The sequence below is a fragment of the Condylura cristata genome, unplaced genomic scaffold (genome assembly GCF_000260355.1).
Source record: "Condylura cristata isolate star-nosed mole 26May11 unplaced genomic scaffold, ConCri1.0 scaffold00016, whole genome shotgun sequence".
Lineage (NCBI taxonomy): Eukaryota > Metazoa > Chordata > Mammalia > Eulipotyphla > Talpidae > Condylura > Condylura cristata.
Genome location: NW_004567117.1, coordinates 19,005,592 through 19,022,001, shown reverse-complemented (window position 1 = coordinate 19,022,001; position 16,410 = coordinate 19,005,592). Strand labels below are relative to the sequence as shown.

Sequence of the window (16,410 nt, the reverse complement as noted above, 5' to 3'; positions counted from 1 at the left end):
CTGAGGGGAGCAGCGGGCGGGTCAGGAGAGGTCTGCCATGCCATGTGGTCACCTCTGGGGCAGGCGGGAATCGAACTCGCGGAAGCGGCTTTAGATTCTCAGTGCTGTGCTTTAACCTGCTGCGCCACCAGGGAAGGCCCCTTTAGACACATTTTTATTTTATTTTTTAGATTTATTTACTCATGCATACAAGAACTGGGGTTCAGGCCAGAGGTGCCTAGGGGGTGGTGAGAGGATTCACCAGAGACAGAATGGGGAGTAGAACAGGGAGATCTACTGAAATACACTGCTGAGAGGAGCAGCGGGTGGGTTAGGAGAGGTCTGCCATGCCATGTGGGTCACCTCCCCGGCTGGGAATGGAACTCAAGCTGCAGTGGCTTCACATAGCTTCAAATTGCTCTGCTTTAACTTGTTGTGCCACCAGATAACATTTTTAAACTTGAGAAATACCACATTATATAATACCGTATACATCATTAATTAATGTATACTGTGTGTGTTTATTTATTGTTTAAGCACAGGATTTGTGATCCTAATACTAGAGAAATTTCCAAATCACCATCTACTGTGAAGATTAATGATACTGTTTTTGTTGTCATAGTGGTAGTTTTTGATAATTCCTAGCAGTGTTTCAGCCTATCATAAACATTTATGTGTTTGAGTATTTCATTAACAAAGAACAATTCAATAGTATTTACTTTCATTTTTTTGTAAATACTATTGAAATTGGTTATATTCACTTTAAAGTATTCAAAAGGTAAGAGTAGGATAAATGTAAGTGTAAATCTTGAATACTTTCTGAATGAAGTAGGCAACATGGCACATCACAGTAGGAAATGGCATTTGAACAGTGTTTTTAGTTATTTCCTTTTAAAAAGTTGAGACATATTACATTGATCTTAATTACCATTACTGTTCTAAGTAGATTAACCCTCAGTTTTTTCCAGTCTCAAGCTTAGAAGAAAATGAGTTTTTTTAAATTAAGGTATAAATGTTTCATTATTGACAAATTTCTTTGAAAGCAATAGAGGTTTTCTTTATATAGTAAAGTTTTTGTGTTACAAGAAAACAAAATACATTATTTCTTTGTCAAAAACATGCTGTAGAACACCAGATACCCTCAGAAAAAGAAATTTGTGGTCAAGTAAGTTTATTTAATAAAAACATGCTAGGGAGAATTAATATATTTGTCTCATTAAAGGCTCTGGGAAGATATAAGAGACCTTTAAGAAGTTTAAATCTATTATTTTCCAAAATTAATTGAATATGAGTCCATTTTAAGAAACAACTCAACTATATTGAGGAGGCAGTAGTCTATGGAACCAGCACCTAAGAAGAAATGTTACTTCATAGCACATTACTCAAATTATATTTATGTGGTAATCTAAAAAAGTAAGATGACTTTATTTTTGAAATTGATACCGTCCATGATAGATAAATTCATCTGTTGTGATACTAATCCAAATATAATATGAATGAAGCTGTAATATAGTGTTTAGTTTTGAAACTTTAACATTTTTTGTATGTAACTAAAGAACCTTTTAATCATTCTTAGTGATTGCCTTTTTTATTAGAAGGTTTGTGATGTCCCTGTATTATTTGTTGTTGCACACATTAGCACTTTATAACAAAAGCATTTATTATCTGTTTCTCAGGAATCTGGGAGTGGCTTAGCCAGATAATTCTGGCTCTGTCTCATGAGATTGCAGTGGTGCTTTATACTGGGGCTGTAGTCACCGGGGGTTGAAGGATCCCCTTTAAAGCTCACTCATAGGTTGTTAGCAAGCCTTACTGCCTCACTGGATGTTGGCCCAAGAATTAGTTTTGTGTCATGTAGGTCTCTACCTGAGCATCCCATGACATGGCAATTAGTTTCTCCCAGAGGGAGTTATCTGTGAGAGAAGCCAAGATGGAAGCTGTGCTCTTTCATAACCTTATCACAGAAGTGATAATCCCACTGCTTTTGCTGTTTTTGATTGGTCACGCGTACCAACTGAGAGATGTATGAGGCTCTCACTGCAGACAGTGTATATACCAGGAAATACAGTTGGGTGCTGTTCTAGAGGCTGACTGAATACATGTGTATTTTACTCATTTCTGGGTTTATTAGTAGGATTATCCAATTTTCCCAGCACTTACAAAAATTTTTTTTAAAGATTTATTTATGCATACAAGAGCTGGGTGCAGACTAGCAGTGGGGGTGGGAGAGTGAGAGGATTCACCAGAGACAGTGGGGAGCAGAACAGGTACATCTTTTGAAATACACTGCTGAGGGGACCTGCAGGGGAGACAGGAAAGGTCACCACTGAGCCAAGTCAAATGGGTCTGCTCCCTGTTGGGATCTAGCTGGTACTGCAGTCATTGCAGATAACTTTATGGTGCTGAAACACCACCAGGGAGGCCCAGGTACTATTTACTGAAAAGATTGTCTTTTTCTCATGGTATGGTCATAACTGCTTTCCTATAGATTTGGTACTGGTATATGTGGGTTTATTTTTGTGCTTTCAGTTTAATTTCATTGATACTGGTCTCTTGTTTTTGTGCCAATACCATAATGTTTTATTACTATTACTTTATATAGTAAAGCTTGAAATCAGGTAATGTGACACCTCCATTTCTCTCCTTTTTCCTGAGGGTTGCTTTTGAAATATGAGACTTTTGTGGTTCCATATAAATTTCAATTTTTTGTTAAAATTTTTTTTAACATTTATTTGCATACAAGAGCTGGGGTACTGGCCAGATGTGGGGGGGTAAGAGGATTCACCAGAGACAGAGTGTGGAGCAGAACAGGCAGATCTACTGAAAAACTGATGAAGGGAGCGAGGTCATGTTAAGAGAGGTCTGCCAAGCCATGTGGGTCACCTTCCTGGGTGGGAATCAAACTTGGAGCTGTGGTGGCTGTGAATCACTTCATTGTGCTGTGTTTCAACTGGTCCAGCCACTAGGGGGTGGGGAGGGCCGGCCTTCAGTTTAATTTTCTTTTTTTTTTTAATATTGGAGTGTTGGTGAGGACTGCATTAAATTTACATATTTTGATGGGATAGTCATTTTGTTTATATGGATTCTCCCATTCGGGAGCATCAGACATTCTGTCATCTCCTTATGTCACTAAGTCCTTTAATAATATTTTATACTTATTTTTTGTAGGTCTTTTACTTCTTTAAATTAATTCGGAAGTACTTACTTCTTTTTGTAGCAATTATAAGTAAAATTATTTTAAAATTTCTTCTACATTTTATTTATAGAAGACATGTAGGAAGATTATGGGAATTTGTTATATTGATTTTGTAACTTGCCACTTTGATGTGTTCATCTATTGTTTTCTAATAACTTTTTGGCAGAGTCTTTATGATTTTCTGTGTTTAATACATGATGGTATTGTGTTCAGTGTAGTAGTTTTTTTTTTTTTTTCTCCATTTGAATTTCCTTTACTTTCCATTTTTCTCTCAGAGCTTAAATGGGTGTTTTTGACAATTATGGACTAAATTTTAGAAATATGCTGGTATGTTCCTAAAAATACCAGAAATGACCATAGTATTTTCATATATGTTTTTCCCTCCTATGTTTTTCTCCAGTTAGACAGCTGGGAAGTTTAATTAAAGGGAGAGAGAGATGGGTGTGTTTATTTAAATTAGAAACAATTACAGAAGAATGCATGTTTCAAGAAACACCCAGTTCCTCATTATCCAGAATCAATAAATATTAATTCTTTGTTATAATTACTTTGCATTTTTTCTTTTCTTTAAAAAGAAATCAAACTATAGATTTTGAAGTAAACTTTCCATTTTTCCTTAGTTCCATTTCCCTGATTTATTATGTGTACCATTATAGTGGAATTTGCTGATTTTTCCCCCTATATCTGTTTACAAGTGCACATATTTCCCCCTATATCTGTTTACAAGTGCACATAAGTAGTATTTTTAAAAGTTTTGCATTTATAAAAATTAATTTAGAGCTCAACAGATTAGATTACACAGGAGATTTAGGGAGTTAGTTTTTGTGGATGTAACTGTATTTTAGAGACAGTCCTGGATTTAAAAGTTTGGTGTAAAACCTTTTCTATTGGGAGAAAGTATCAATTTTTTTTTAAAAAAGATTTATTTATGCTTACAGAACTGGGGTGTGGTTGGTGAGAGGATTCACCAGAGACAGGGCGCAGAACAGGCAGATAGACTGAAATACACTGCCTTGGGCGAGCAGCAGGTGGTCAAGAGAGGTCTGCTATGCTTGGTGGGTCTGCTCCCTGGTGGGGGATGGAGTGCAGCAGTGGCTTGGGAAAGCTTCATAATGGAGTGCTTTAACCCCTTGCACCACCAGGGAGAGCCGAAAGTATCAATTTTTTAAAAAGGGTTGCTATCCACAGCCAGTTTTCCAAATTTGTCTCCTAAATAGGAGATGAGATGATTCATGGTGTACTTGAAATTATGTACTTGAAATTAGATTGTACCTGTTTTCTCCTATTACTTTTGGTACACTAAGCTAGTTAGTTACATTTGTGTCATTCATGGTGCTCAGTACTTTACACTTATCTAATTAGCTCACCTCTGAACTAAAGATGAAATTGAAGCACAAGAAAAAAATTCTTTTAAGATATATTTATGCATACAGGAAGCACAGAAAAAAAAGTTGTTATGGATAATCTAGTCAATAAGTGATGGTTTGTTTGGGATTTAAAATGAAGTCTAATTACAAAAGTTAAGTACTTAATATAGCAGACTAATTGCAATCTTATAGAAACTGATCATCTCTTCTGATTATATTTCTATGGAAAAGTAATGCTTTCCTTACCTACTGTGCACTTTGTGTGCTGACTTCATGTTACAGTTGCCTGAAAACCTGTTCTTTGGCTAGAAGCTCTGAATCACAGTTCATAAATCACATAGACTGAAATAAAGCCTATAATAGGGTAAAGGCAGGAGGTATTTGGGATGGGAGAAATGATCTGGGCAGTGTTTTCTCCCTCTAATAGACTTCAATTTTTTAAAAAAGATTTACTTATTTATGCATGCAGAACTCGCGTACAGGCCAGAGGTACAGGGGTGAGAGGCTTCACCAGAGACAGAGCGGGGAGCAGAATAGGCAGATCAGTGAAATAAGTACACTGCTAAAGGGGCCGAGGGTGAGACTGGAGAGGGCTGCTGCGCCACGTGTATCGCCTTTGGCCGAGGTTGAGGATTGAACTCTCACTGAAGCAGCTGCCACAGGTTACAGTGCTGCACCTCAACCCCTTGTGCCACCAGGGAGGGCCCTCTAATAGACTTTTTTAAAAGACACTTTTAGGTTTACAACAACCGAGCAGAAAGTCCAGAGATTCAGAGAATATCCCCTGTTCCAGGATGCGTGCATTGCTCCCTGCTATCAACATCCTACCTCTGGAGTGGGCATTGATTTTTACGGTAGTTGAATAGGAACTGAGAATGGAGAATGTACTAGGGGAGGTCAGAGGAAATCTGCACGCAGCGTTTAATTTTACTTTCTGCCAATTTACTATTTTCAGTGTTGATATCACAAACGTCACACTGCCCTATCAGCTATAGTGTAAGGTGGAATTAGACATTTGTAATGGATCATAGGTGTGGTCTCTGACAATTCCAAGGTAAGAAAAGACCTATAGTAGGAAAGTTGTGAGCAGTAGCATTTGCAGAATGTTAGATTATCCCTTTTAGTATACAAAGGAATTTTGCAACTCAGTTACATATCAAGAGTACTGGTCAATTTGGAATTTCTAGGTTTGAAATGAACATCCTTTTAATTTGTAAGTCTTTAATTTTTTAAATTGTTGAAATAGTTGGGTTGTTATGTATTGTGCAAGATTAAAGTTTCTTTCTTTTTTTTTTTAAAGTTCACATGAGAGATCCGAATAATCAGCTTCACATAATTAAAAATTTGAAGATAGCTGTAAGCAATATTATCACTCAGCCACCTCAGCCAGGAGCCATCCGGAAGCTCTTGAATGAAGTTGTTTCCAGCAGTCAGCCTGCGGAAGGGTTAGTAGCTAATGTGGTTACAGCGGGAGATTATGACCTCAACATCAGTGGTAAGGTTTACTGTTTTTAAATAAAATTTTCTTTTCTTAGAAAAAGTAGTTCTATAGCTTAGAAATTACTCACCAAACCTTTAAAATATTTGGTGAGCTTGCTAGAACCTGGGTGGTGTATACAATGTTGAACAAAATAATTCTTGTTCTCTTAAAGAGGTGATGAGAAGTAAGTAGACACTCATCCAAACTAAGAATTACATGATTTCATTTTACTTTTTTCATATGAAAATGTTTTTATTCTTATAATTGTAAAGTTAAATATGAGCTCCATGTGGGCAAGAACTTTGACTATTTTATTTCCACTACCTAAAATATTGCGTAAAACATGTTTAATTTTTTTTGAATGAAAGAACTAACTACGTAAACATCTTTTGAATCATAAGTAATAAATAATGTTAAGTTTACTGTACTTTTTGTCTTGCTTAGTATTAAGTAGAAAAATTTTAGGAAGATACTTTTTTTTGAGTGGTAAATATGATTTGAATGGTGAATTAAGATGGTAGGTAAAATTATATATTAATATGTGAAGTGAGTTAGCAGTATTTGGTGTTATTTTTCAGCATAAAAAAAGACTTAATAGAAGGACATGAGCTAGATTTTTTAAAGGAAAAAGGTATAAACTCTTATCTAATTGGGCTATTTAGTTCAAGAAATAATCTTTTTAGATTATTTAATTTATATCTAGTATTTTAATACCTTCTAATTGCATATTTAAAGATTTTCCTAAATATATGAAGTGAACCTAAGTGGTTATGTTGATTAGTAGTTAGTGGGTTGCACTTTTATATAGTTAGAAACAGTGTAAAATTATTTTGTATAATTGTTCATAATATTTCTCCTTCCTTGTCATTAATTTTAACTAGCAAGATAGGTGAACTTGATAAGTTTAAATTTAGAATGTTATGGTTGTCTTTACAGATCAAGAGTTTAAATTTCAGGATACATATTTGAGAAGTCCTTTGCATAACATGTTTTCAACATAAAGCAATATTTGTGTATTTCTGGCAGAAAATGAAGGGGTTTGACCTATCATTTATCTATCATCAGTGGGGACTTCCAGTTAGATGTCAAGATGTCCAAGTTTTTATACTACTGTGATCATCAATTAACTGGTTAACTTTCGTAAATCACTCCTTTATACTTGGTTTTATTCCCTGAAAACAAGAGCATTTGCCTAGGTTGTTTCTTAAGGATTTTGCTAGACCTTTAATTCTGTGATTTTACTTCATGCACCAAATATTTATTTATTTTCTATTATATGCTTGGCACTGAGTTAGTTATAGCGAGGAATAATCTGGTTGGGAGACAGTATGTGAATCAGTAGTCATAATAACTTCACACTTGTAATAACCGTATAAATGCAGTGTAATTATACGGAATAGAGATATGGAATATGCCCAAACACTTAGGAGACACACAAAGTAATTAAATGCCTTATTTTAGAAATAAATGTAAATATCTGTTTTATACTCAATATCTTCTTAATTTCCTAAGCCTATAAAACATTTTCTTTATTAAATGGATTATCAAAATGATATAAGCACAAGAGATACATGCAAAGGGAAAAAAAAGGAGTGATCAACTCCCTGTGCCCTTGCCTCAGCAGGTTTTTAAGTGGTTTCCTCTGGTATTCATTTTGTGTTTCTAAGTTTTACCTTTATTTGTGTATCTTTGATTTTATCAATTTTTAAATTTATAGATTTTTTTCATTCTAATTTATGAAGATTTAGATTAATTCCCTTCCACCTTTCCCTGTCTTACTAATGTAACTCATAAGTTTTGGTTAATAGTCACTGTTTATGATATTATGATTGTATGTTGTTGACTTCTTCACTGCTAAGTCAAATATTGGGGGTCTATTTTTATACAGCATTTTGTTTGTTCATTACTTAGTAATTGCCCTTTTAAAAAGTTTGTTCAGAGTTCTGTGTATCTGGTTAGTCTCTCAAACTTACAATAATAGCCTCCCAGTAAGATTTTGCACTTAACACATTATCAGATAATCCATTTATCAGGATCTACTTCATGAAATCTCTCTCAGTGCAATGTATTTTCAATAGGGAATCATCCCTCAATGGGTAATGGGGTGGGGGTGGAGTGTAGCACAAAAAAAATCTTAGATATTGCAGTGGTTTATGGCTCTCAAAAGTAATGCAGTACTTGAATAGGAACACAGTATATCTGTGGCATTATTTAAAAGGTTTGGGGGAGGAGGTTTCAAGGGAAGGGAGGAGACAGATTTGAAATGTCTCCAAAGTCCCCTGGTGAGAGATAAGTTGTAGAACCCTGCTTTCTTTGTGTTCTACCTGATTATTATCTAACATCACTCCACAATTGTCATCCTGGGGATTCCTTTTCCTTTTCCTTTCTGTATTCTTTCATTCCTTTTTTTTTGGCCTTTGTTTGATTTGGTGATGGATTTTTCTAGTAATTTCCTGAGAAAGGTTGCTTGAAGGTAACAATTTTGAGAAATGAATACCTGAAAATTGCTTTTCTTTTTTTTTTTTTATTTATAGTTTGTATATATAGTTAGAAATAATTTCCCTCAGAATTGTGTCACTCTTCTTCCAGTACTGCTGTAAAATGAACTGGATATCATTATGTTACATATCCTTCCACTTCTTTCAGTCTTTAGAGCTTTTCAGTCTTTATTATTTAGAAATTTCACATTGGGTCTTATCTTTTTTAACCTCCTTTTCACTCATTGAATTGCACAAATCCTTTTGATCATGGCCATATGAATGCTTCAGTGCTGAAAATTGAAGAAGAAAATTGAAAATTTTCTTGTGTTTCTTTGTTAAGTCCTTACTCATAATCTCTATTTCTTGATTATTGTTAGTTGAATGTGTACTTCTTGAGTTGTTCCTCTAATGTCCTTATGTTTTTAATACTTTCCACCTCCATGTCTGTGTGTTTTATTTTTCTTTCTGTGGAATACCCTTGACCTTTATCTTTGGACTGTTCTGTTGAAATTCTGTTGACATTTCAGTGTTCACTGTATATTTGAAACTTTTTGTTGCTGTCTGGATTTTTTTTTTTTTTAAACCATGCAGTTCTTAACTCTGAGGCTACTAATAAATTATTATTGATTTCTTTAGTTTTTTAAGGATCCTTCTATGCTTTTTCTCTCATTAGTATGTCATTGTTTTATTCTTTTTTCACTTTGTAAGCTTTCGTCAGTTATCTGGTGAGTCCTTGGAATTATCTTTAATTCACATTGACGCATAAAAACCCTGACTGCAAGCATAAGACAGGCTTGTCAGCTAGTGGGCTTCTGTATTGGGTGGTGACTGTGGATAAGTTCAAGGGTTGCCCAGTCTTTGTTACATATAGTTCCTTATTTGGGGCCATTTAGTTTCTTCAGAGAAAAATCTGATATGTGATCTGTAACTCAGGGTAAACTTTTTTTTAAAGGACATACATGGTTTGGTATATAGTTTATAGGAATACTGTGGTAATGATTTGGTTGTGAGATACCATTTTGTCTAATTACATTACTTATATTCTCAGGTCCCTGAAAACATCTCTACATAAGGAGGAATTGATACTTGCCTTTGAAAGCAGGTGCAGGCACTACTCTAGTTTAACTCTTTAGGTAGACCTTAAAAAATGGTTAGAATAAAGTACATAGCATTGCAAAAAATAGTTTCTTTCCCTGCTACTTAATGGCACCTTCTGTCCGCTTTTGTCTTATTGGTCTTAAAATATGGGTAATGATATTCTGAATTAAATTTCATAAAATTCCATAATACTCTTTGGAGACTTAAGAGTGACTTTTATTTATTTTAAAGAAGACACTCTTTTTATGCCCAGAAACATTCTTCTCATTTTTAACATTAATGTAAATGAGCATCCTTTTCACTCATTTTGTTTACATGTTGATACATGTTGGATATTATTTACTTGTAAGCCTAGCTTAACAGTGCCATGTTTTCTTTATCAGATCGGTCACTTAAAGCTAGTGTTCCTTGGTACAGTAATTGGAAAGACACATTGATGGAATTGAAAGAAGCCTCATTATATACAGGTATTTCCTGTGGTAGTCTCAGCTTTTCAGATTGTACTCACTCTACTCTTTGTCTATTAGCTTTTTTTCCCCACTCAGCTACTACTATTTTGTATTTGTCCCAATTAACATGTCTAAGTTTTGTAAAATGGAGGTGGTTTGGTGATGCTTGTTCAACTTTAACTTGTCCTATCATGAATTATCTTTGGTTTACAACAGTATCTGCTACATCTGAGCATTGTCGTTGAGTAGTATGATTTGGGTTGTATTTTGTATTTATAAGAACATAAATTTGTTCTCTGTAAATGTATACTGTGTTTTTCCTGATTGCTATTGCTCTGTTAAATACTGTGATAATCTAGAGCTTAGAGGGTTAACTATTCAATTAATACATTTTCCCAAATTTTTACTTAAGAGCGAAAAGTTATAAAGAATACTTTAAAAGTGACAGTACTTTAAAAAGTGGCTAGTGTAAGATAGGAACTTAATGTAATTATTTTACTAGCATTTTGAAATACCTTGCTTATTTTTCATCATCCTAGGAATTATTTACCAGCTACCAATTACTGTGAACAATAAGAAACTAGAAAGTGTTAAAATTGCTGAGGAGGATGATATTAATCATTAATTAAATTATCCGCTAGGATTTTTTGCTTTTTTTTTTTTAATTTTCAAGAAAAAATTAGGGAACCACTCCCTTTCATATACACAAAGTTACTTAATATCTCAGTACTATAGAATAAGAGTTCCTTTTTTAGCTCTCTCATCTAAAATCACTTTTAAGCTGCAGATTCAGTGAGATTTTTCTAACCCATTCTAGATTCTCTTTATGCTGTTGTTGGGATACAAAGGAAATTATCCTGCCCCCCTCTGCATTGTCCCAGGTTGGCAAAGAATCAAGCATCAGACAAACCAAGTTTTCCATCTTCTTTCAAGGAGGCATTAAAATAAGCTGGAGAGAAAAAAAAAAAAAAGCTGGAGACAGTGTCTTTGCAGTACTAACTGTCTTGCTTGTTTTTGTTTTTCATTGAGAGGACTTGAGAATTGAGATTTTTCATTTCTAGTTGTTGGTAAACAAAAAAAATTGACAGCGGAAGACACAATTACCAGACAGATCAGAAGATGAATGCTTTAAGTAGTTGCATTATAGATTAGCTCGGTCTAGTAGAAGTGTGAAACATTTGGTGTTCTAAGTACTATAAACAATATAAAGGAAAACAGATGCATCTCACTTTAATAACATTTAACCCAATATTTCAAAATATAATCAATATAAAATTTTCTTATTTTGGTTCTGTCTTTGAAATCTTCATACATCTTATACCTCTAGTCTAAATCAGTGCAAGCTTGCCACATTTCAGTTGCTCAATAGTCAGATGTGACTAGCAGCTACCTACTTATTGGATAACCTGTTTCTAGATACTAATGACAGTGATCCTGTACAGAAATCCCAGTGTTCATATGAGTGTTCAGATGACAGTATTGTGTGAATTTTCCTAAGTTAAAGATTTGATGAGTAAGCAGTGTTTTTTAGTATAAAAAGGTATTTTCGTCTAGCTTATTAGTAAATGGGAAAGCCACATGATCTTTTATGATGCTTGTATAACAAAATTTATTTGATAGTTTGTAAAGGTGGGTGTGTATATGAGGGTTATAGAAGGAATTAGATGTAGAATTGAAAAATTCTTGTTGATCCTTTTACTTGCTACTTAGAGGTCTTTTGCTGAGATGGAGCAAATAAGTGTTTTTATCTTTGGCAAAATTATGAACTAATCAAAGTTTTCTAAATGGTTGTATTTCAGCTATGCAAATGAGAAAGAACCCAGAAGTAATGATAAACTAGAATTTATTAGATATGTATTTGAATCTGGAATCAGCATTTATATAGTGATTGTGTACCAGTTTCATGGATAGCAATTGATGAACAGTGAGTTACATTCCAAGAATATTGTCTAATTGAAGAGTATATCTTTTAAAGCCAGGAAGACATAGAAAGCTGTGTCTTTTAGTTCTTACTAAAATTCCTAGTTAGAAGAGTGCTTTTATTATTAATTATGTAAGTAATCTATAAGTTGAATTAAAAATGAGTTTCAAGGGTCAATTAAAAAAACTTCTATTGTGTCTGAGAAATTTAAAAAATTGGGCATAAGTAACTATGACTCAATTCTCTAGATTATGTCCTTTGATTTGTGCTGATTTTTCTGAGAAAGCTTGATTGGCTTATAGTCTTCAAGAATGGTTTATCCAGGGCATTGTTAAAATACAAGAAGAATATTTTTTGTATGTAAGATCTTTTATGATTTGCAAAACATTATAACTTTAAAGTCTGGTTTTGTTTTAATTTTTGTATTCTAGGGCCTTCTATTTTTTTACTTATAGCCAGTTTATTTTGTTGAATTAAACATTTACATAGCATTTAATTAATTTCTTCCCCTTGAAAATTTTCATCGGGAAAATATATTGTGTTGGCATATGTACTATTTTTCTGAAGTTACGTAGTCCAAGTCCCAGTGTTATTTGGAATTTAGAATTTCTTACTGCTTCTGTGTAGTTTGTGTAATGATTTTGTTGACATTTTGATTAGGAGGGGAAAATGTGAATTGCAGATGATATTTCAGTTTAGGACCATCATTCTTTCTTACTTTCACTTGCATGTGTGGGGGTGCTAAGTATTTTTGATTTCAAGAGTACAAGTACCAGACTTGTTTGCAGTCCTTGTTATATGTGTTGAAACACTAATAACTGTGTCTCAAACTAGTGGTACTAAGAAGGGAAAATAAAAGAGATTGAGGGAGAGCTGCATTTTGTTATGAGTGGAATATAGAGCTTTATGTCCTTTTTCAGTTCTTAGCTGCCATCTTTACCAAGACAAGGTATGTTCTGCATAAAGAAATAACTGGCAGGATAACAGTTACACTTTCAATTTCAGATAAAGAACACATAGAGATAGAGATGAGAAAAATTGTGATTTCATCCCAAAATATAAGAGAATTTTTAAGAGAAAGAGTTGTCACTAAGTGTTCCAATAGAATAAAAAATTTAAAATTAATTTTTCTACCTTCTGCAGACATGTCATTTGAATGAGCAAAAATAGAAAGGTTCCCTTTATTTATTGGATTTTAAAAGATTGAGGGGGTAGGGAAAGAGAGGGAGAGGGGACTTCTTAATTAGCCACACAAAGAAAGGTGGCTAAGGGAAAAATTATCTTAGTAACCTGCATGTGACCTATTTGAAGGATAAAACACACCCTTAACATATGTCTTTAAGGTTTTCTTTGTTCCTCTTATCTTTAGCTGAGTACCCAGTGTGATCATACACCTATATTTAAAAAGTACTATTTAATAACTCTTTAACACATACTTAATAATTTTTGCATTTGCCTTTCAGTTTTACTATATTTTCTTACACAAAAATACATATTTTTCTTCTCCTGTCTTTTTTCACATTAACGGCATATCCCGGAGAGCCTTTCATAGTAATAATGTAGATTTTTCCCTTTCTCCTATAGCTACATAGTACATACATTTGATGGCTATACAGTACTTTAATATGTTCCCCTTCTGATGGATGTGTGAGATTTCTAGTCTTTTATTACAGATGCTATTGTAAAAAAACAAAACAAAACAAAAAAAACCAAACTTTTCATAGGCCCATAATTTTCTGTTAAATTTAAGCACCATTGAAACTACAAAGCAAATAGAAAATTTATCAGAGTAGATAATCATTTCCCCTTACCTGTGAAGATTTCTTCTTTGTTAACCAAAAGTTTCACTATTCTTTCTTGTCATTGGTACAAAATAAAAATGGACATTAATTTTCCATACTGTCTAATGTTGACTGAAGCTATATGTTTATTGCTAGAAGGAAAGTTGATTTTGTATTGCACTAAGACTAGCCCGTGTCGTTTATTCTCTAATTTTTGTCACTTCCAATTATACATTATATTTCTGGGAATGTAAACAGTACATTTGCTGTATTTTCATTGACTAAGATGAAACAGTATATGAGATTTGGTAATTAGCATAAATAACTAGGAATGGAGTAATTTGTTAGTAAAACTGGTTGGTAAATCAAATTATGGCAAAGTTTAAGTTCAAATAAAGTCAGAATAGTTCTATAAAATGCTTAGTATGGTGACATTTGACATTTTAATAATTGTATACTTTTATACATTTCTAGATTAAGTAAAAATACATCTTTGTACTTAACTGTAAGTTTGTTTTAAAATTACACTTGAAGGGCCTCCCTGGTGGCACAAGGGGTTAAGTCACAGCAGGTGACCCACGTGGTGCAGCAGACCTCTCCAACCTACCTGCTGCTCCCCTCAGCAGTGTTTTTCAGTCTGTCAGTTGTGTTCCCCTCTCTTGTCTCTGGTGAAGCCTCTCAACCCCTCCCACCCCCTCACCCCACACTTCAGGCCTTTATCCCATTTTCTTGTATGCATGAATAAATAAATCTTTAAAAATAAAAGTTACACTTGAAGAGAGATTGAGTACTGTCTTACTCAAGGAATCAAATTACAAATTAGGGTTTCTCATCCACACTACTGTTAATATTTTGAGCTAAATAATTCTTTATTGTGGGAGACTCTTATTCTATTAATTAAGGGATGATTTGGATCATTCCTGACTTCTTTGTCTCTATATCACTAGTTTCCCTTTCTCTACACTTAGTTAAGGCAGCCAAATGTTTATTTCCATATATTGCCAATTTCCTGGGAGTCAAGATCATTCTCAGTTGAGATGTTCTGAAATGACATCATTTGTGAAAAGGAACTAAAGATAGCATGAGTAGTGACAGGGGCACAAAACTTTAGTTCTAAAATCTTTTGACTTGTGTAGAGAATATTTAATTCATAGGTAAGTAAGTTGTTTGAATCACTGTGTTAGTTTGGAAAAAGTCACTCTTATGTTTGCAGATACATTGTATTCCCCTGTATGATTATGTATGTCTGGCTTAAAATGCATATTCATATTAAAAATTGATCAAAAACATATATACATATATATTTTAAAGCACATATGAAAAAAATTCTTGTTTACTTCTAGAAATTATCTTTCACATCTTTGAGGAATATGGGTTAAAATTTTGTTTTTTGTAAGCTGATTCTATTGAAAAATTTTAACTTGTATATATTGTTAATTTTAGCTACTACTCCATGGTTTGAATCTTATAGAGAGACCTTTCTTCAGTCGATGCCAGCATCAGATCATGAATTTCTGAACCACTATTTAGCGTGTATCCTTTGTTTTCTTAAATCAAATATTTTGGAAATTGCTAATCTCACTAATAGTTATATAAAGGTAAAATTGTTAGAAAACAGAATTATTACTTATTGGTGATGTTTCAAATTTTTGTTACTGCTGTTATTTTATTTTAATGGCATCCTAGACTCAGATATGGTGTAATCAAATTAACTTCTGATTGCAATATATGACTATCTCCCATTGGCTTATTCTTTTTCTTTATCCTCCAGCTCGAGTATTTTATGTTTAATGAAGTCTTACAGCATTTTAGAGAGGATCTGAACAATATTGTTATTTCTCATTGTCTCAAAATTAATAGATTATGCAAAAGCACATATTTTTAAAAGTTTTCAATTTTTAAGATATTCTATATTTACTTTGACAATCATGGCTTTTCAGCTTTCTTAAATGAATTTATGAAGCCAAGAAGGTAGAAGTTTAAACTATACTAAGAATAGAGAGAACAAGATTCAGCAGAATTGTTCATTATGTTAATGTACAATCTTGGTATTGTCTGTTTTACTTTTTGTGGGTTTCCTTATTATATATGTAAATGACCCAAAACAATATCAGAAAAACTTTTAAGATTTAGAACCCTGATTTACTTTGAAGAAATTATTTTGTGCTTGCAGTAGATACTTAAGAAACCAGATTTTTTTAAACTCAAACTCTTTCAAGTTTAATAGAATAGTATTTATCATTGATTGAATAATGATAATTACCTTAATAATGCTATTTACAAGGCATGTTGGTAGCATCGTCTAGTGAAGCTGAACCTATGGAACAGTTTTCAAAGTTGTCTCATGAACAACATCGAATTCAGCACAGCAGTGACTGTTCCTATCCCAAGTGGTTTATACCAAACACACTTAAATATTATGTACTTTTACATGATGTAAGTGCAGGCGATGAACAGAGGTAAGTTTTATTTTTTTAATTAAGACTTTTTTCAATTACATGGTTTAACATTAATTTGGGTATGGTTTATTTTAATTTTAGGTGTATTTTTCATCCAAGGAAGACAAGTTATTAATAAAGCATTTAATTATGCCTTTTATTCCAGTTATATGACAGCTAAGTCATTTTATATTAGATCATATTCTTACCCAAACTTCCTT

At 33.4% G+C, this 16,410-nt stretch overlaps 1 protein-coding gene across 7 annotated transcripts in view; it reads left to right on the top strand.

Annotated features, from left to right (window-relative positions):
* Positions 1–16,410, top strand: part of TRAPPC8 (trafficking protein particle complex 8) — a 67,503-nt gene that overhangs the window by 3,157 nt on the left and 47,936 nt on the right. For 3 of the 7 annotated variants that reach the window (XM_012725934.1, XM_012725935.1, XM_012725933.1), the window contains exons 2-5: positions 5,843–6,037; positions 9,984–10,067; positions 15,195–15,284; positions 16,036–16,210. In XM_012725934.1, coding sequence (XP_012581388.1) covers positions 5,843–6,037; positions 9,984–10,067; positions 15,195–15,284; positions 16,036–16,210 — 544 coding nt within the window. The remainder of the gene's footprint in view (positions 1–5,842; positions 6,038–9,983; positions 10,068–15,194; positions 15,285–16,035; positions 16,211–16,410) is intronic. The other 4 variants (XM_004683815.2, XM_012725936.1, XM_012725937.1 and 1 more) reach the window with 2 other exon arrangements.